At 48.4% G+C, this 22,001-nt stretch overlaps 1 protein-coding gene across 3 annotated transcripts in view; it reads right to left on the bottom strand.

The window, feature by feature from the left end:
* Positions 1–22,001, bottom strand: part of nalcn (sodium leak channel, non-selective) — a 113,827-nt gene that overhangs the window by 29,960 nt on the left and 61,866 nt on the right. For all 3 annotated transcript variants that reach the window (XM_031586720.2, XM_012833987.2, XM_031586705.1), the window contains exons 17-19: positions 3,384–3,520; positions 2,903–3,044; positions 2,031–2,104 (exon numbers count right to left, since the gene is read on the bottom strand). In XM_031586720.2, the coding sequence (XP_031442580.1) occupies positions 2,031–2,104; positions 2,903–3,044; positions 3,384–3,520 (353 nt within the window). The remainder of the gene's footprint in view (positions 1–2,030; positions 2,105–2,902; positions 3,045–3,383; positions 3,521–22,001) is intronic.

Raw genomic sequence — 22,001 nt, forward strand, 5'->3', positions numbered from 1 at the left:
CAGAATGTTACGGAAGGGATGTTTTTGGGAATGTAGCACAAGACCACATGTGGACTGGCTGGCTGCTGATTATGTCAAGACACTCCAATAACTAAAAGTAGGCAACTCTTCAGGCATTATGGTTTAAAGTAGGTGACTCTTCAGGCATTATAACTCAAAGTAGGTGACTCTTCAGGCATTATGGTTTGTGTGAATTAGATGTACCATCTGACCCGACCCGATGACTCACTGGAGTACGTACTTCAACGCAGTCACACTGCAAGCAATAGTGTCTTAAGCTGAAATCTGTTCTATATTTAAACTTCACGGTTTTCAGGGGTGATTGGCATATGCATGATAAGATGAACACCCACCCTGGGGTACATGTCAGTTTGGATACTCAGTCCTGTATTGCAGCCTCCACACCCCTTGGCATGGCTACAGTAAGCATTAATATATGGAGTTCCATGCACCACACACATCTGGTCTTCTGCGGTCCCAAAAGAAGCAGAGAGCCACTGAAGATTGGCTCCATGCATTAATCAGACCTTTATTTCACAGGCACACACACACACACACACACACACACACACACACACACACACACACATGCGCACACACACCACACACACATGAACATAGACAGACACACACACACAGACCAGGACCAACGCAATGATGACCCCATAAATCTGGACGATGGTGGGAAGTGGCAGATGTATAATAATGCCATTGGTTCCCCCCTAGCTCCCTCAGCCTCCTCTCTTTAAACACATTGAGTTAGGAAGCCCAGAGTCACGCAGCCCATCGTGTCTGATGGCAGTGCGGGATGTGGAGAGACGAGAGGAGTCGGCACATCTCACACACAGGATGATGAAGATCCCTGAGGCCAGAAACAAACCGGGCAGGTGGGAGCTCCGCGCAGACACAGACACACACACAGACAGACACACAGACACACACACACACACACACACACACACACAGAGATAGACAGACAGAAAGGCCAGACAGGTTTCGTTCACAGAGTGAAGACGTGGGATGGCTATTGATGGGCCTGTCTGGTCTGGTAGGGAAAGGATAGGAGGGAGGGAGAGAGAGAGGGAAGGACGAGAGGTACTTTGGTACGTGGGCTTGCACTTAAATAACACACACACACACACACACACACACACACAATCATTGACAGACCTGCACGTGTATGATCACACACACAAACCAATTTGGATACACACACACACACAGTAAAACAGATAGACGGCGACAGATTAACACAGACATGCTCAGGCACACACAAAAAACAGACTGGAGGTGCTTTTGGAACAGGGACACAATTAGGATGCACTAACAGAGACTGAAACACACACACACACACACACACACACACACACACACACACACACAAACACAAACACACAAACAAACACACACACACACACACACACACAAACACACATTGTCAAAAGCATGTGGCGAGGGATAAATGTAGCCTGACTGAGAAAGGTGTCGTCAGTGCCAGAGCCGCCCATGCCAACTCCTTAATGATCTATTAGGTGGCTCATGCTGGTGCATGCCTAGTGTCACATCTGCAGACGGGATTCATCCTGTCGCCTGATTGGTTGCCTGCCTCTGCATCCTGGCATCTGTTTGGCTGGATGAATGACAGGGCGTGCTGAGACCAGGGGGCTTGTGCATCCAAACAAATACATCTGTCTGGTTCTTAATGGGACAAATGTGTTTATTGGTGTTCCGGTCATTTCAGCGGGTGATGCTGATGTTGGTGATGCTTAAGACTTAAGAGCTATTCATGGCATAATCTTTTCTCCAGAAAAATGGAAATATCATCGTTCAGGCACCTCTATTCTAGTGGCTCAAAAACAAAAAAAAGATACTTTAATATAGAAGAAAATATAGTTGTAATCATTCATAGTTGAATAATGACTGATGCTGGCAAAATATATTAGCTCTTCAATGTGTTCTTGACACTAACCATCTTACACCAACCATTGGGCTGCTATAACTATCTCTCAGCAGTGCATTTTCACCCCTACCGTAGAATTTTGTTGACGGTGGTCTCCTTCTCCACCAGGTTGCGTGCTCGGATGCTGAATATCGACCTGCGCAGCTGTGAAAATGAGTGGATATTTATCCAGTTAGTCACACGCTAGTGAACCATGACCACATGATATAGGCTTGTGCAAAACATGTGCAGTCCACTATAAGTGGAATATATTCCATATTGAATATCCCTCTAAACTACACATCTAAAACACAATTCAAAAATGTATATTTTCTTATCTTTCCCAGGAAAGCCAACTTTGCAAGCAGGCTGTTTATTACTAAAACTGATTACCATGCACTGTAGTAAACAAACCATTATTTACACAACAGATACATATTTTCTGGCTCCCACATCAGATTTCCATATGCTGGGCATTCCAGCAGCTACTCTCATTTTGATGTGCATAATTGTGTTGTGTCAATGCTTACTGAATTGGTGGTATCTTAAACCAAAGACTAATTAGCGAAACTTTTGCGTGTTTACTGAGATTGGCCTGGAGGTCAGAAGAGAGAATAGAGTAGCACGATATGCTACACTGTGCTCTGCTATGATCTGCTGTCCTGTGCTGTGGGGTGTTGTGCTGTCCAGTGTTGTTCAGTGTTGTGATACACTATGCTATGTTGTGCAGGGGGAGAGGGATGAGTCCCATCTGGTCGATGAATTTGTTATCCTTTGTGGCTGACCTCTGGGGGTTGTAAGAGATTCTCTCCATGTAGTCCTGTGATGTACTGTGCTGTACAGTCAGATGTGTACGAGGTGTTACAATGTGCTGTGTCGTGGGGCTGGGCTATGGATATAGGGGAGAGGGTTGGGTACCTTCTGGTCGATGTATCTATGGATATAGGGGAGAGGGTTGGGTACCTTCTGGTCGATGTATCTGCTATCCTCTATGGCCGATCTCTTGGAGTGGTCACAGGAGGAGGAGGAGGCAGAGGGGAGCCTTCGGAACAGACAGCTGGTGTCCTGCTGCTGACGGTCGATGAACTGCTTCATGAAGCTCTCTCTGAGACACATGCGTGTACACACACACACACACACACACACACACACACACACACACACACACACACACAGGCACACGCACGCACCCACGTACGCACCCACACACACACACGCACGCACCCCCACACGCACCCACACACACACAAACACACACACACACACACAAATAAACAAAGGGAAAAAAATAAATGTACACAGAGAAACACTCAAAGGCCAATACACACACTATAAGTGTGACTGCATAAGCACTATTGCTCTTGTGAAGTCAGTGTTATAGTGTATGTGATGGTCAGAAAGGTACTAGTGATTGATTGCAGTCTGTCCCCCCAGCCACAGCTACCTGATCCTGGGCACAGAGAAGTCGGAGGGCAGCTTGGAGATCTTGACCATCTGCGGGCGGTTGGGGAACTTCTCAAAGATGCGCAGACGCAGCGGCAGCTTCTCCTTGGTGTCAGCATTGGCCTCGCTCTGCTTCAGCTGAGGAACGGCGACGAGACAGGGGTAATGTGAATACAAATAAAGGGTCATGTACATACAACAGTGGTAGGAGATCCTGAAGGTAAATCAAAAAATTGGCCAAACCTTCAAACCAAAACTGTGCTTTTGACAGCGAGGCCAAAGACCAGAGCCAAAGAGCCACTAATTAGTTACAAAAGGTGGGGGTATCAAAAATCGAATGCAGAGGTAGCAAGCTTGCTTCAGAGTCAAATGAGTCATTTCCTAAACTAATGTAAATGCCAGCCTGAAGCAGAGGGAGAGGGAGAGAGAGAGAAATAAAGAGAGAGAGAGAGGGAACGGAAGAGAATAAAAGAAAGAGGTGACTTTGAATTGACAGAAAGGGAGGAAAGAAAGTGAGAGAACAGAGGCACAGAGAAGGGCTGACAAAGAACACTTACCAACAGCAAAAGCATAGAGAGAACATATACTAACAGCATTAGCATAGAGAGAAAGCAAGACAAAGAAAAATATATAAACAGAGAGAGAGAGAGAGAGAGAGAGAGTCAGTCAGTCAGTCAGACAGACAGACAGACAGACAGACAGACAGGTATGAGCAGAGAGCAGTAACAGCAGCTCAGAGATCAGTGTTTGGCCTGTCACTCAGGGCTCTGGCGGCGGCCTGACAGACCTTTCCGAGGCCCCCCAGAGCAGACACCCCACCCCACCCCACACCCCCGCCATCCACCCCACACCCCCGCAGTCCACTCGTCTGCCTTCCTCCCTTCACCTGGCCGCTCCGCTCTGGGAGGGACAGGCATCTTAGCGCCCCGGCAGCCTTTCATGTGAACACGGCCAGACCCCGAGACGCAGGGAGCACGGGAGGTGACCTGTCAGGCCCCACTGAGAACGCGCTGTCAGGAGCCTCCGCTGGCCTCACTTAACTGACAGTGGAATTAAAAAAAATGAAACAGACACAAACTTATCGGATAATCCACAACTCCATGAGAAGGTCTAAGAGACCAGCATATATTAGATGCACAAGACATACACACATAGCTAAAATTACCATTTCTAGTGCACAGACAATCAATCAAAAGTCAATAAACTGCAGACATGTGTATTTGATTTAATACTATGGCATATACAAATATATAAGCGTATGCCTGTTATTGCTTTCCTAGCGTAATGTTCAGAGCCTCCAGCCTTGTGTTGTGTCAGGGTGCTATGCAAATATGTTTCCTAAAGATGGCAGCAGTACACAAACAGTCCGCGAGCCGGCAACACTGACACACCCCCTCCTCACAACACACAAGCGCTACATGCTGTCTTCAGATAATGACAGAAAATTGTGAAAAAATGACATTTTAATTAGAATAATTTCCACCCTCGGTACCAAAACCACCATACAAACAAACACTGCCAAGGGGGGGGGGGGGGACACACACAACACAGAGCTTAATTATATCAATTTGATTACAACATACAGATTTTCACTGATTTTTTTTTTCTTCTCGGTCTGACATGGCTGTGTGGATGGTGGGGGGGGCTCAACCCAGGCTCAACGCTGGCTACTGCATGGCTGCCTTCCTCAACACCCCTCCGTAAATGAAAAAGTGTGTGTGTGTGTGTGTGTGTGTGTGTGTGGGTGGGTGTACATCAAAGTGTAAGAGGGTGCATGTATGTAAGTGGATGCACAAGTATGTAGATGTGTATTTGTATGGGTATGTGTGTATGTTTCTCTTTCTCTCTCAGTGTGTGTGCATGTGTGTGTAGAAGAAAGAATGTGTGAGTCTATGTGCGAGCGTATCCACGTATGTGTGTGTGTGTGTACATGTGTGTGTGTGCAAACATGTATGTGTTTGTGTGTGTTTGTATCCGCGTGAGTGTTTCAGGAGGAAAGGGACTTGGGGGAAAGGCATGAAGGATAGGAGAGCTAATCTGCCTGTTGGCTCCTCCACTGAAGCGTCTGCTTCTCTTCGGATGAATGCCTGCCTATCTGTCTGCCTGCCTGCATATCTGTCTGTCTGCCTCACTGCTTGCCTGTCTGTCTGTCTCTCTCCGCCGGCCTTTCTGTCTGTCTACCTGTCTGCCCGACTGACTGCTGGTGGTTTGTGAGAGGAGTTAGTGAAATGCACCCACTCCTACGTCCCTGCCCTGCGGATATTAAAAATGGCGTGGCGGCCTGCACCAGGGAAATTGAATTAATGCAATTATTGGCAGGTTGTTTACACCCGCGCTTGTTTCTACTGCTGAGTTTAGTGTGGGAACCAGAGAAGCAAGCAGAGCACAGACAAGCAAACACATTCACACACACACGCTTCATATAGACAAGAAAAAAATGGAGGCCGGTCTATCTTAATACATAGACACCCCGTGACACACACACATACAAACATATACATGTATATACATAAGAACATACACATACAAACACCCACCTACCCACACACACACATACAAACCCTCACACACACAGAGAACACTCAAGTTATTTTACAGAGACAGGCAGAGAAAAAGAGAGAAAGAAAGATAGAGGAAGAGAAAGACAGAGAGAAAGAATCAGAGGAGAAAGACGCAGGAGAACAGCAGTGTGAGCAGCAGTGGGAGGTGTTGAGGCTCCAGAGTAGCGGGCTGGCGTTGTTATGGAGTGTGTGAACGTGAGGACCAGGCAGGCGGGCGGGCGGGGGGTGCCAGCGGGCCTGTGGGCTCTTGAGCTGAGAGGAGAGGAGCAGCCGCTTGACCCGTTCCATCAACACAGCATAGTGCAGAGGCTCCGGGAGAGAGGGGGGGAGAGAAACCATCATTCTCTCTCTCTCCCTCACTCACTCACCCATTCTGTCTCATTCTCTGTCTCCCTTTTCAATCTCTGTCTTTTTCTCTCTCATTATCTTTCCTTTTCCTTTCTCACACAGTCTCTCTCTCTCTCTCTATTCTCTATCTCTCTGTCCATCTTTCTCTTTCTATCTCTCGCTTTTCTGTTCCCCTCTCTCCACCGCAGCGACCAGCTTCAGTCTCATCAAAATCAATCTGGCACTTCACAGCCTGTTATAGTGTGCTTCCTGACACTGTAGAGAGCTGAATGAAGCACGGCCCCCCCACCCTCCCTCCAGGAGGAGCAGAGGACCTGAAGAGAAAAGGAATCGCAGGCTGCAAACCAGTGCAGCGAAGGGGCTTTGGGGACAGGGCGGAACCCAGGAGGGTTTGGTTTGCGGTCCCAAAGAAAACTTTAATCATTTCTGAAACTTCTGAGAACTTTTGTGTTCTTTTGTGAAGTTCTCCTCCACTTTCCACTGCTGCTGAGCACAGCGGGGCGAGCCATCCACCTTTCAGTTCACCACAAGCCAACCCGAGCCGGCAAAGTTCTCTGGCCTCTCTGCTACAGTCTGTTAGTCGGGCAGGAAAGGACCAAAGACCCTGCATTAAAAACAACAAATAATGAAAAACAAAAATGCCTTTGTCATCCGATTTCTTCCCCATGTCACCTGTTCTGTTATCCAACACTACCTAACCCCCCGTCCCCTCTTTTCAGCCGCCACTCTTGTCACGTGGTTTGGGTGCAGTGGTGTACTTTTTAAGAGCAGTGTTCTACTCCCACCTCCGGCCCTCTGCACCACACACACACACACACACACACACACTCTTGCTCTCTCTCTCCAGTCCCCAAGGTCCCAATCAGTGGAGGCCTGCACTGTGGAGCCGCTCTGCCCGAGAGAACAGCACTCACTGCTGCTGCTGCGGCTGGCTGCATCTAATTTACTTACTTACTACACCTTACCAATAGGGTACAATGCACACTGCAGTGACAGAGCGAGATAGAGAGAGAGAGAGAGAGAGAGATAGAGAGAGAGAGAGAGAGAGAGAGAAAGAGAGAGAGAGGAGGGAGCGAGAATGAGAGGGGTAGAGAGAGAGAGAGAGAACAGTACAATTGATACTTTCATAGAGAACTTGAAAAATGGAGAGAGAAAGAGAGAAAGAAAGAGGGGGAATGCAGATAAACCGTCACTAATAAAAGCCCCCCGCGCTCCCTAAAAATAACAAGAATGATAACAAAGAGCACACAGCAAAACAGATGAGTCTGAGCCATGCCACCATGCTGAGCCTTGAACTGTGTTTAATTCACAAACCAACTTTTCACTTATCTACGCGTGCACTCATGCATAAACACAGAGCGCTTTTAAGAGCAGATTCACTTAGTGTCCCTAAGCCCGACCGCCGCAGACACACATCTCTATGGGCTCTGCCTCGGCTGGGAAGTATGCTTCTCTGCTTGCGGGGCTAAAACTGATGCTAATCCAATGCGCTAAAGACTGCAAATACACTGGCCTTTTGACTCGATCAATGCGCAGATCGATAGACAACAGGTGCACACCTATTAGATTGGCCGCACCGCCATCGCATGTGAGGGCAGCATACCTCTGCTTATTGATTTGCAGATTCATGCCATCTCATTACTACAACTAAAGGCAACATCATTGCTGACAGGTCCTAACAGGAAGGAAAACAGTTCTGGCATTTTGTCAACTGTGCATGACCTATGATAGACAACACACAAATGATGCCGTTAATGTAAATAAGCCAGAAGAATGCACTGTCACTGTTTTTTCACTAACTGTCCTTATTACAATGTATTTACATTAATCATAATGAACTTCCCTCGTAAGCATACTGTTGCATGGGTTCATTGTGAAAGGGGGGCCTGCCATGCAAAGTTTGGGGTTCACTGATTTAACTACATACTCCAATTAAAGACACTACACACATAGCACCTGAGGACACTTCACATCAATTGGGGCCTAATGTGTCAGTCAGGTGTGTGGGACTTGAGCCCCGAGATGGATCAGAGAGCGCAGCAGCCATAAATCACAGGGGCCATAGAGGGCTGCTACAGGCCCATGCTGTGACCCTCTGATACATTAATTAATGATGCAGTCAGTAGAATGCCCCTTAGAGTCCCACCTTACATTACTGTAAGTAGACTTTTTACAGTGTACTTAAATGAATAATAACATGCTTTTCATATAAGTACATAGTATAACTTTGAACTCGGAACCTACTTCACTTATCCTGCTTTAAACATCAAGTATATATTGATGACTAATAGAGAATGTGCAATGTGAAAGCTCAATGTGCTTACATTTAAGTAATTTAAGGAACATAAATTAAGTTTTATACACATAGTACTTGAAGCCACTTAATATAAATGGGGCCAAATGTGTCAGTCGGGTGTTTGGGTCATGGATCAGATGGGTCCAGACAGAGCATCATCCATAAATCACAGGGCCATTGAGGGGCTCCTAAACGCTGATGTCGTGACCCTCTGATACAGTAACTGGAGCTGCTCGCCCTCCTTTTTGCACGTCCGTTCCAATATCAGGCTCGCCTGCACGGCAGTGCACCAAACCTCCAAGGGTTCCTCTGGACCTAACGCACACCTCAGGGAAACGCAGGCATCTCACTGGCCACCTAAGGCATCATCAGAGCTGGTGGTGCATTCACGAGGAGCGCTTAAAAAAAAACATGCTAGGATGAAGGAGAGGAATGTTGGAGAGGAAAGGGGAAAAAAGAAAAACACACACACACACACACACACACACACACACACACACACACAGTCATGAAAGGGGAGAGTGTTTTGGCTGGGCCATTCACCTTTGGATGCTCTCTGCAAATCTAGCAGCACATAAAACCTCTTTATGCCCCAGTTCAGATGCAATAAAACTGCTGGGGAGGGTGGATGTTAACATAGATACGGCACCTTGGGGAGTAAATATGTGCGCTCACATGGACTAGGTATCTTTGTGAACTTGGGTGTTTCTGGTGGAGGGTCTGGATGGGTTTTTGTGTCTGTGTGTTCATTGGTGACTGTGTGTTTGTTGTGTGCATCTCTCTCTTTCTCTCACTCACTCACTCAGTCTGCCTGTGTGTGTGTGTGTGTGTGTGTGTGTGTGTGTGTGTGTGTGTGTGTGTGTGTGTGTGTGTGTGTGTGTGTGTGTGTGTGTGTGTGTGTGTGTGTGTGTAAGGTACAGCTGTGTGCTCCTGTTAATGCTCAGGGCTGTAGAGGCCTGCGGATGGTTAGCGGCTCTCTTTCCTCTGTCTTTCTCCTCCAACACAGCAGGCTAAGCAGGCAGAGTGTCTGTTTCACAAAGCTGACTTAACCCGAAGTTAACCTGAACTTGAAACCTTAAATCTGAGCCTGGACTTGTGGAACCCTTCCCTTTTTTCACATTTTGTGATGTTGCAGCCTTGATGCTAAAATCGTCTGAATTATTTCTTTCCCCTCATCAGTCTACACTCAATCGCCCATGGTGTGAAAGCAAAAACAGAATTTTAGAATAGATTAGATTTTTTTTTTTTAAAGAAAAAAAAGATACGTTTTCAGACCCTTTGCTGACACTTGAAATTTAGCTCAGGTTTAGCCCATTTCACTTGATCACCTTTGAGAAGAAGATCTGACCACCCAGCCAAACTGAGCAATTGGGGGAGAAGAAGTGACTAAGAACCTGATAGTCACCCAGTACCATCCCAACGGTGAAGCAGGCTGTGTTTTTTTTATTTTTCAGCTGCAGGGACCTGACTTGAACCCAATCGAACATCTCTGGGGAGACCTGAAAATGGCTGTCCACTGACTTTCATAATTCAACCTGACAGAGCTTGGGAGGATCTGCAGAGAAGAATGGAAAGAAAATCCCCAAATCCAGGTGTGCGAAGCTTGTCGCTTCATACCCAAGAAGACTCAAGACTGCAATCACTGCCAAAGGTGCTTCAAAGTACTGACTACTGAGTAAAGGGTCTGAGCAATTCCATCAATGTGATATTTCAGTTTTAACTTTTTCATAAATTTGCAAACATTTCTAAAATCCTCTTTTCGCATTGTCATATTTAAAGATTTTAGCATAAGGCCGCAACATAAAAAAATCATAAAAAAGCGAAAGACAGAACTTCAAAACAGAAAGGCACATTGAATACTGATACATCTAAATGTATTACATATTGCTGTATCTAAACACAAGACAAGTGGCCTACTGCCAGCATAACATTAATAATCATAGCCCTATTCGTTTTTTGTTCTTCTTTTCTACCACACATAGGACTGGCCCTGGGAAGTGTTCAACTTCAATACTAATACAGATACTGATGTAACTTGAAGCAATCTATGCTGCCTTGGCCTAAGGACTGATAGGAGATAGGAGTCATATCTGAGCTACTCGGATGAGAGTTGACAGGGGGATTGGAACGGATTTCTTAAGATAATGCTTTAGTATCTGTATGAGCAAGACAACAGGCTGTCTTCAAACGAGGTTTGAGCAAAGCTCCTTAAAATCTCACAGGTGTGCCATGAGGACGCCAGAGCAGACCCCTTTCATCTGACTTTTTAGAGTGACTCACCCATTTCCTGTCGGAACTCTGTATCCTGATGTGCGTGTGTGTGTGTGTGTGTGTGTGTGTGTGTGTGTGTGTGTGTGTGTGTGTGTGTGTGTGTGTGTGTGTGAGAAAGAGAGAGAGAAACAGACAGACAGAGGGACAGTCAGAAAAAAGTGCCAGGGCGAGCAAAAGTGCGACAGATGAAGACAAAAGTTGTGGCTGAGAGAAAAGATAAGGACGTAAAGAAAGAGAGAGGGATAGAGAGAGAAAAGAAAGAAGACAGACACAAACATAGACAGGCTCTCCACCATTCAAATTCCTCCAGAGTCCATGTGTAGTCACTTCATTATCTGTGATTAAAAACCAGTGGTGGCTGGCACAGGTGAATAGTCTATTTAAAATGCAGCCAACACAATAGAGCAGGATATCTCCCACAGACACAGGTCAGAGGAGAGGAGGAGATGGAAGGGAATGCCTGACTTTTGTTCAGAATGTGATACACACATGCACGCACACACACGCACGCACGCACGCACGCACGCACGCAAGCACGCAAGCACACACACACACACACACACACACACACACACACACACACTCACACTCACACGCACACACACACACACACAAAAACATACCGATGCACACACCTACAACGCACAAACACATTCTCATTCAATCTCGTGCATACACATACACAGACACACAAACACACGCACACACACACACACACACATACACACACACACACACACACACACACACACACACACACAGAGTTGTGGATGAAAGCTATGCATAGTCTTGCTTGCATGATCCATCATCCATCCTTGCTCTGCGCTGTTTATTGATTGGTGAACTGGGGAGAATGTGTGACTGGAGGTCAGAGGAATAACAGGAAGACAGAGAAAGAGAAGGAGAGCCAAGGAACACTGTGCTGTGGATAGGAGTCCATGTGGTGTGATGGGCACATTCATCAGTGAAGTGAAGGAAGAGCTTCACTTTCAAGTGAGGAGCTCTCCAAGGATCTATTTAAGGCTTCACGCTACAGCAAAACCCTGAACCCACACCATCTGGAGCCTACTGAGAAAGAAAGGGAACACATACAGCACTTATCCAAACCTACAGGTCAGCCTTGTCGTGGTCCAGAGAGAAAGAAACCTCAAGTCTCTTGTGAGTGAGTCTTCTACCCATTTCCCTCATCAAAAGAGATTCGAGAACCCAAGCAATTAAGTCGATGATCTACTTGAGCTTGCGTAGGCCTATTCAATGTAGTATTTACGTTGGCCTGCCAATACAAACATCGTGCCTGGCCCTGAGCGAGGAGAACGAGAGTGGACAGCTGAGCACCAGCGCAGGGCCACAGTCCAGTGGAGGACGTGATGGGTATGACTGAATAAGGCCAGCGCAGAGAGCTAGCGGGCAAGCCCAGTATCTACCACACACACACAGAGACACAGGTGGCCCAGGGCAGGGTGCATCTGTGGTAAAACAAATTCCAGGCAACTCAGGTGTGAGACTGAATCAAGGGAAAGTTACAAGCAACACAAGGTTCAAGTAACAAATCCAAATCTCTGTGGGACTGGGCCCCCTCTTATCACAAGCTCATCATGTATCACACATGCAGTCCCATTGTTTCCCTGAAATACAGGTGGATCCAGACATATGACTTTGGTTGTTCCTTTTCGCAGTTCACTGCGACATTACAGTATGGTACATGACGTCAGTCATGAGCCCAAATCGAAGCATTTATCCATTCACGCCTGAAAGGCCGCGAGATCTGTCAGCGCAAGCTCCTGAGCCCGCCCCTCAGGAGTCCTTATCTTACGATGTGCCCACAGATCTCCCTCTTTTGAAAACTTCGCAAGACGAGGTGCACATCTCCGAGCATATTCTCAACGCTAAACCACAGTCAAAAGAGTTTTGTGTGCTTTCTGCTCTCTACGGGTTGGTGAGTTATCTGGGTTCCTTAACCCTCACTAGCTCAGGGCGCTACAAAATTGTTGGCTCAACTTAATTTTGAAAGTAGTGGCTGCTATCCTTGGTGCCTGGCTGGCTAAGTTTCTGACTAGCCTGCTAGCTTGCTAACAACGTGTTCGTTGCAGATAGTGTGCTTGTGTTTTAACACTCTTTTCTACTTTCAGATTAAAAACGATGGTCAGACACTACCCCGACTGCGGGCACACCCGTCCCAAGGGTGACCGCCACCGTCGGTGCGTGACCTGCCTCGGCAGGGACACGCAGAGGTCGCGCTTTCGGGCGACGACCCTGTCTGTTCCATCTGTGCTAGCCTCCCGCTAGCTAAGACTACCAGGCGCCTTGCGTTCTGGAAGCGCAGGGACGCCGAGGGGACTGCACCGGCTCCATCCGGGGCTAACGCCCCCGTAGGACTGAGTGCGTCTCCAGCCGTGGGCTCTGTGAGTGTGAGCAGCTGCCTTGCAGCTGCAGCTCCCGGGCCTCTCCCCGTCTCCGCCGCCTGCCAGCCCTGGGGCTGCGGGCAGCGAGGCGGAGGAGCTTCAACCGAGCTGGACATCAGCCTGGATGATGATAGTCTGCTGGACTACTCCGATGAGCACAGCTCAATCGCAGAGGCAATGCAGACAAGCCAAGACGTTAGGATGCGGGTGGATACACCCCCTACCTCGTCTCGGATCCTGGGCCAGCAACTCCACGAGGTTGCGCTGAGAGCAGCCAGCTGCCTCGGGCTCCCTCTCCCTCCCCCTCCCAGCGTGCGGTCCTCGCTGCTGGACGGGGAGTTTTATGCTGGCCCCGCCGCGCCAGTTCCCAGCTGCATCCCCTTCTTCGAGGAGGTGCACGAGGAACTGCAGGCGACATGGGCGACCCCTACTCGGGCCGGCCCCGGTGCCGGGGTTCGCGCCCTACATGCAGCTCCACAGGGCTAGTGAGAGGGGCTACCTCTCCTTCCCTCAGGTGGAGGATGCAGTAGCGGGCTACCTCTCGCCTGCCTCCCCCACGATGCGCCTCGGCCAGAAGCCTCTCCTGCCCTCGCGGGTGGCCAGGCACCAGGCGCAGCTGGCAGAGAAGTCCTACTTGGCTGCAGGGCAGGCTGCCTGCACAAAGAACACGGCTGCGCTGCTACAGCGCTACCAGGCAAAGCTCCTGACTGAGCTTGCCTTGTCGCTGGGGGAAGATCACCCGTCTGTGGCAGAACTCCATCGCGCGACGGATCTGTTGCTCAGACTGACCCGGTGCACCTCACAGGCACTGGGGAGGGGTGATGGGTGCCGCGGTGGCTACCCAGAGATCTCTGTGGCTCTCACTGGCTAAGCTGTCGGACAGAGAAAAAGCACCACTCCTCGACGCCCCGGTCTCTGTCCAGGGCGTCTTCGGTGAAGCAGTGGTCACAATGGCTGCCAAGTTCGAAGAACAGCAAAAGAGCAGAGAGGTATTCCAGGCTTGGATGCCTCGCTCTAGTGGCACGGGTGAGACGTCCTCCTCAGGACACACCACACCCGCACCGGGCCAGAAGAGAAGCGGGTTCCGCTCGCCAGCTCCTCCAGCGAAGGTGCCCACCGGGCGAGCCTTGCAGAGACACCCCTTCCGCCCGTCAGCTCAGCCTGCAGCACAGCAGCAATCGGCTGCGCGCCCTGCCCAGGGCCTCAGGCTTCCTGATGGTGACAGTCAGCCACTCGTCACACAGCCCACACCGCCTCCACAGAAATCAGCCCGTCGCTCACATGTGGAAATCATGTCCAGCACGGTAAGCAGGTTCTCACAAGCACCACAATCATATGTCCTAACTCCTGTCCCAGATGGCGCAGTGCCCAGACATGCTTGTGCGACTCCCCCCGCGATGCACACAGTGCAATCGCAACCCCCAATTTTTTTTCAAAAACATGAGGGGGCAACCCCAGATCTCATCCCCCCTCCCTAGGTGGAGTGGGTGTAGATCTAGGTTTAGACTCATTGACCATGAGCGGGTTAGTTCCCGACAAATTCAACTCAAAGCACAACCTGGCTGGTTGTGTGGCGAGTTGGCGCGCATGCGCAGTGTCTCCATGGGTGCTAAAAACGATCACAGAGGGTTACGTGCTGCAATTCGCCTGTCGCCCTCCGCCATTCAGCGGAGTGATACAATCTGTGGTGCAGCGAGAACAGTCTCACTTCCTACGGGAAGAGATAGTCTCCCTGCTCAGAAAAGAAGCGATAAGCATAGTTCCTCCCGAGGAGGAAGCTTCAGGCTTCTACAGCCGCTACTTCTTAGTCCCAAAAAAGGACGGGAATTATCGGCCAATATTAGATCTACGCGTGTTAAACAAAGCACTCATGCCGCTACGGTTCAGAATGTTGACCCCACGCAGGCTTGTGCAGTTTATAAGGCCAAACGATTGGTTTATCACGATAGACTTAAAAGACGCATATTTCCACATTCCGATCCACCGCAGACATCGGAGATATCTGAGGTTTGCGTTCGGAGGAATAGCGTACCAATTCAACGCACTCCCATTCGGCCTATCTCTAGCGCAGAGGGTATTCACAAAGTGCGTAGAAGCAGCCATCGCCCCGTTGCGTCTACGCGGCTTACGCGTATACAATTATTTGGACGACTGGTTAATTGCTGCTCATTCAGAAGCTGCAGCGGTGCAGGACGGCCATCTAGTGGTGGCGCACCTGTATCAACTGGGCTTTGTGATAAACAGGGAAAAAAGCGTTCTGGCGATCTGGAGAACCCCCTGGTTTCTCGCCGCGTCGGGCACTATGGGCATAGTGTCACGCCGCGTAGTGGTGACCACAGACGCCTCCACCAAAGGTTGGGGGGCAGTCTGCGAAGGAAGAGGCGTGAACGGTCTCTGGTCTGTGACACAGGCCGCGTCTCATATAAATGTGTTAGAGCTGCGGACAGTAGTCCTGGCTCTACAACACTTTCTGCCCAGACTGAGTGGTCAGCATGTGTTAGTGAGGACGGACAACACTCCGGCCTTGGCGTATATAAATCGCCAAGGCGGAGTGCACTCCCAATCACTACACCATTGGGCGACTCGCCTGCTCCTGTGGGCAGCGAGGCACGTCCTTTCCCTCAGGGCAGTTCATATACCAGGTCACCTCAACTACGGTGCGGACCTGTTATCGAGGGGCGATCCTCGAGCAGCAGACTGGTGTCTTCACCCACAAGTGATAGACCAGATCTGGGTGCGTTTTTTCAGGGCGCAGGTGGACCTGTTCGCAAACAGGCAGAACACCTGCTGGCTCTGGTTCTCGCTAGGGGGCGACAATCCCCCACTAGGCATAGACGCGCTGGTCACCAGTGGCCAGCTCTACGCTCTACGAATATGCTTTCCCCCCGATCCCGCTCATCCAGCAAGTACTGTGCAGGATAGCGGACGAGGGCAGGGAATTGATATTGATAGCCCCCCACTGGCCCAATCATCTGTGGGCGGCAGATCTAGTCAATATGTCTGTACAGCAGCCTTGGGAGCTGCCTCTGCGGAGAGACCTCCTAACGCAGGCGCACAGGACAGTGTGGCACCCCCATCCGGAGTGTTGGCGTCTCAGAGCCTGGGACCTGAGAGGTGCAGGCTCATAGCGTCAGGCTTGTCGGATGCGGTGGTGGCTACAATACAGGGTGCCCGAGCTGTATCGACACGGGCTCTGTATACGCTGAAGTGGCACAGTTTTGAGCGGTGGTGTGCTGCGCGTCAGCACGACCCCATTAACTGCGCGCTGGGCGTTATTCTAGAATTCCTACAGCAGAGTTTGATGAGGGGAAGGCGGCTTCTACTCTCAAAGTGTACATGGCTGCCATTTCAGCCTGCCATGCAGGCATTAATGGCAGCTCTCCTGGCAGTCACCCGCTAGCGTCACGCTTTATGGCGGGGGTGAGACAGCTCAGGGTGACAGAGAGACACCTCATACCCTCTTGGGATCTGCTAGTAGTGTTACGTGCTCTCACAGGGCCTCCGTTCGAGCCCCTGGAGACAGTGGACATAAAGTTTGTCTCTTTAAAGACCGCGCTGCTGCTGGCGTTAACGTCAGCAAAACGCGTTGGTGACATGCAAGCCCTGTCAGTCATTCCATCGTGCCTTCAGTTCTCGATCGCTGGTGACAGAGTGGTTATGCGAACTAATGCTGCTTACACACCTAAAGTGGTGGTAACCCCATTCCGCAATCAGGTGATTGAATTAGCAGTTTTCTCGCCTCCTCCCTTTGCGTCAGCAGAGGAGGAACGTTTGAATAAGCTCTGTCCAGTGCGCGCTCTCCGCTGAGGGGCGGGCTCAGGAGCTCGCGCTGACAGATCTCGCAGCCTTTCAGGCGTGAATGGATAAATGCTTCGATTTGGGCTCATGACTGACGTCATGTACCATACTGTTATGTCTGGTTCCTGCTTAAGGAACCGAGGTTACGTAAGTAACCGAGACGGTTTACCAAGACTAGAAAAAAATTATGACCAAGTAGTGCTTCACCAAAAAATATACGTATTCTTCAGTCTTCCTGATATTTGCATTATGAATACTTTAATACCCTTTATGTTTGTTTTTATAATGCTTATGGATACTGGGTTTAAGTAAAGTGTTACTGTAATTGCAAAATGTCAGGAGTGAGATGTGCTAATGTATTGGGCAAAGTACAAAATAAAACAGGCTTAAACTGAAAGGTAGGGGCACCCTTTTGGATGATCCATTCAGGAAAACCATAACATAGTCTACTAAGTAACTTATTTTTCTTTCTTAGACTGCAACAGCTAAATACTCTTTTTGTGTTTTTGGACATATTAGTGAGTCAGAGTCTATTAGTCATGCCAAGGTGGCACTGCACTGCATTAGCAGAACCAATGTCATGGGCTCAGGCTCCAGACAGCTCTAACACTGATTAAATATCCACACATTACGTATGATGTACGAGTATGGGGAAAATGGGGAAAATATTTTCTAATGGAATAATCACAAATACAAGGTCTTTCATCCCTACTTTATAAACATGGAGACTTTCCTCAAGGCTTTGAATGAACACACATGACTCTCTCATCTCCATCTCACCTCTGGACGTCTGTGAACTTCCACACACAGCCCACAGGGGGATGTGTGTGTGTGTGTGTGTGTGTGTGTGTGTGTGTGTGTGTGTGTGTGTGTGTGTCATTGTTTCCCCCTCATTTGGCATCTAATGAGTCATACCGGAGCTATGCAGGCTATAAACTCTCAGACCACTTAGTGCCGCGCCCGTGCCACCTAAGAGCAAAGGGCCGATGCCAAGCTGCTTAGCGTGTGGCATGGGGGGTGGCGGAGCAGAGCTGGGTGCTCAGGGTTCCGCCGGCGCTCCTGATGACGGCACGGACACGGGAGCAGCCCCACCGCTGCAGCACCACAGGCTTACCGGGGGGGGGGGGGGGGGGGGGGGGGGGGGAATCGAAGGAGACATTGAAGTCATTAGCATGCGTGTGCGTGGTCCAGTGCAGCGCCATCATGCCTGGGGAGGTGAGGGACTCGGAGGGAGTCACTGAGAGACCAGAGAGACGTTTGGCAGAGGGGTTTCATTTAGGAATGCAGAGAGACTGTGTCTCTGCACTGTATCGCTTACACACTATAGCTGCTGTATGACAGTCTCACACTCAAGTGGACACTCACTCTCACACACACACACAGGAAAAAAAACACATACACATAATATCAGACACAGATTCATATTAATTCATGGACTCACACATACGTAGCTGCACACAAACATGCACAGACAGACACAGACAAACTCCACACATACCACATGTCCACACACATGCTCAGAAAGACACAGACACACTCTCATACCACATGTCCACACACATGCAGTCTTCCATCCTCCTTCACCATGACAGCCTTGGCTCCCCTGAGTGCTGCCCAGTTACTGCTCCGTACCCACCTACAACTAGGCTCCTCCCCTTCCTTATGTGTGCTCTGTGTGTGTGTGTGTGTGTGTGTGTGTGGTGTTCTGTGTGTGTGTGTGTGTGTGTGTGTGTGTAAGACAGAAAGATATTGAATGAGAGAGAGAGAGGGGATGGTGTTGATGGTGTACCCGTGTGTGTATATTGGATATATTAGGAGATGGGGTGGGGATGGTTGGGAGCATGAGAAGCAGACCTGTCTTAGTTTGCATGTATGTGTGTGTGTGTGTGTGTGTGTGTGTGTGTGTGTGTGTGTGTGTGTGTGTGTGAGTGTGTGTGTGAGTGTGTGTGCCTGAGTGTGTGTGCGTGCGTGCACATGTGTATGTGTGTGTGTGCGTGTGTTCGTGTATGTACGCGGTACGTGAATGTGTGCGAGTGTGTGCCTGTCCTCCACAGGCGACCATTTAGCCACGTGTCTTGCAGGCTGTCTGTGTGCTGTATGCTCTGTGTCTGTGCCTTGTCATCCTCCTTCAGGGCCCTCTGACTGGGAACAGATGTGCTTTGTGCAGAGGACAGACACAGGAAGACATGGAGGAGAGGCAGGCAGAGGGAGAGGGAGAATGAACGAAAGAGATGGACAAAGAAAGAGAGAGAGAGAGAGGGAGAGGGAGAGAGAAAGAGAATGACTAAAGGGGTAGGAGAAAGAGAGAGAGAGAGAGAATGACTGAGATGGAAAGTGATAGAGACACACAGACAGAGCAAGCGAGAGAGAGAAAGAAACTGAGAGACAGAAAACAAGAGAGAGAGGAAATAGCAAAGTGGAGAGAGAGGGGAAGAAATAAAAAGAGAGAGAGAGAGAGAAAAGGGAAAAACTCTCTAAAGATCAAATGTACCGGTCTCTGTGCTAAGAATAAATTGTGTGCTAGCTCAAACATTCCTGAGCAATTGGAAGCAGCTACCTCAACAGTCATGTCTGGGTCTCCCGCTTATTTGCCACCCACTCCCATTCTCCACCATGCTTTCCTATTCCAGATCATTCAGCCCATTTCACAGCTGTGTTTGTGAACGTGACATACGATAAGCTCTTTTCACAGGGGCGGAAAAAAAAATCCCATCATTCCCTGTTTCATCTCTGGATTCCCCCGACTCACGGAGCAATGGTTAACATTCCATCAAATCTGTCCTCGGCCCCACGGTGTCCGTGAGTCTGTGTCTGGATGGAGAACGTTAGGTGTGACAGGCTTGCACTAGATGGCAGTGTGGTTAGGTAGAAAGCCCATCCTCCAGAGAAGCACAACAACTCCATTACCACACCCAACACCCCACCATCCCCCACCCACAACCTTCCTCTGGACAGTCATACATATAGTATTATATATTTATATAAAATATAAATAATATAATATAAAATATAATATTATTATATACATATAGATAGATAGATGAGGGGAGAGAGAGAGAGAGAGAGAGAAAGGGGGTGGGGGCATTAGGTAATTCCTGATCCCCGCTTGTTCCCCGCTTCTTGAGGAGTTGCATCCTTCCGAGGTGCTGTTGGTCGGCGCGGCCTCTTATCTGCTGCGATGCAATCAACTGATGCAGCGAAGAGGAGAGAAATGAGGAGTCTCGCACTGACAGACACCGTGTGAGAAGACAACACATACTAAACACCCTAAACATCCCAAACATCAGCTCAGCTTCTATGGTATTACTATGGTAGCGGTGGATATCAACAGAATATTCAGTTGAGGCAAAACGTCAGCTGTGCTGTTTCCAACAATGTGATTGGCTCTTTATAATACAGGAGAGGACTTCCAGTTTCAAACCCGTGTTACAGATTCCCCCTGTAGTCCCATGTAAATGGATCTGCATGGATAGATCAAGCCAAGGGCAACAATGGCAAAGAAAAACTACACAGTAATACAACCAACATGCTTCAACATCACAGAACCTTTAAAGTGTTCATCTGACTTTGATTGCAGCTTCATTCACACACACACACACACACCTCACAGCAGCTCAAGCTGCATATGCACCACGAGATATATGAATGCTGAAATATTAAAATGGATGACGAGAAAAGAAGAAGATGAAGAGATCTTCCTACTCGTGCATTGCGAAGACGGAGCGCAGGAGCCACATGCCTTATTCCCACTCACACTGAAAGCCATTTATTTATAGTTATTTTACTGTCATGGTCTCGTATGGTAATGGGAGCAAAATGGTCAAGTTGGACCGTTAATCTGTCTCCTGGCGACCTTGTAACATTAACGGTAATCTTCTGATGGCTCCAGTGGGAATAGAGTATGTAAAGTGGCCAGAAGTTTGTCGTTTTTATTGTTTTAATGAATTTGAACACCTCCTGGTTTCAAAGGAAAAATGTCCTTATGGAAAAATGTATGGGTTTTTGCAAAAGCGGCGAAAATAAGATGTGAACAAAACAACGCCAGTGGAAAACCTAGGCAAACCGTTTGGTGAGTTATCAGTTGGTCTTTTGTAATTAACTGTAGCTTTGCCTCACAAAATAAAGACATCGCTACTACTAAAGCAGAACAAATATGGTCTACCTCTTGTTGTTTGCCCCTAAGTAGTATCTAGAACTCTAGACAACTCTTAACTCACACCCCAGGTTTCTTATGAAAGCTAATGTTACTTCTCTAGTGCCTAAACATCTGATTTATTTCATGCAACAGATTGCGGCCATTAAATCCTTAGATAATTCATGTGTTTACTTAAGTTACATCCGCGATCTGTAAAGCTAGATATGGTTAGCTTCGGTTCACCTTGTCAATTGATGATGCATTAGCTAAGTGACTTGCTTTGTAGTCTGTTATTTTTGCATTGTTAGAGGGATAGCAACAGATATATTTTAGAGATATAATATATAATGGGTCTATATGAAGTCTATACGGAGATGACATACACATGCACTTTACTGAACAGAATCAAATGTGGAGTCTCTCAAGGAGTTATTTAACTACCACGGGCGTTATTTTGTCGATTTTCCAAAATCTGTTCCCACATAGTGAAGAACTTGAAAAAATGATAATCACAGCATACAAAATGATCAATGAATCACTTGTACACTCTATTGGAACCATTGGATTAACATGTTCGAGGGTAAGGGGGGGGGGGGACTTCTCTTCATTCACTACTTCATTCACACTTCATTTCAAAGTAAGCCATTTCCCTCAGGATTTTTCAATATCTATGTCATCCAAGTGGTTGACTGGTGAACTGATTATGAGAAATCAAATTTTGCTTCAGTCTATGTTTTGTATGTGAAAGATGCTACAGCGGCTCTTATCTGTGTCTTTCGGTCTTTCCTTTCTCTCTCTCTCTCTCTTT

Source organism: Clupea harengus, chromosome 2, assembly GCF_900700415.2.
Source record: "Clupea harengus chromosome 2, Ch_v2.0.2, whole genome shotgun sequence".
Lineage (NCBI taxonomy): Eukaryota > Metazoa > Chordata > Actinopteri > Clupeiformes > Clupeidae > Clupea > Clupea harengus.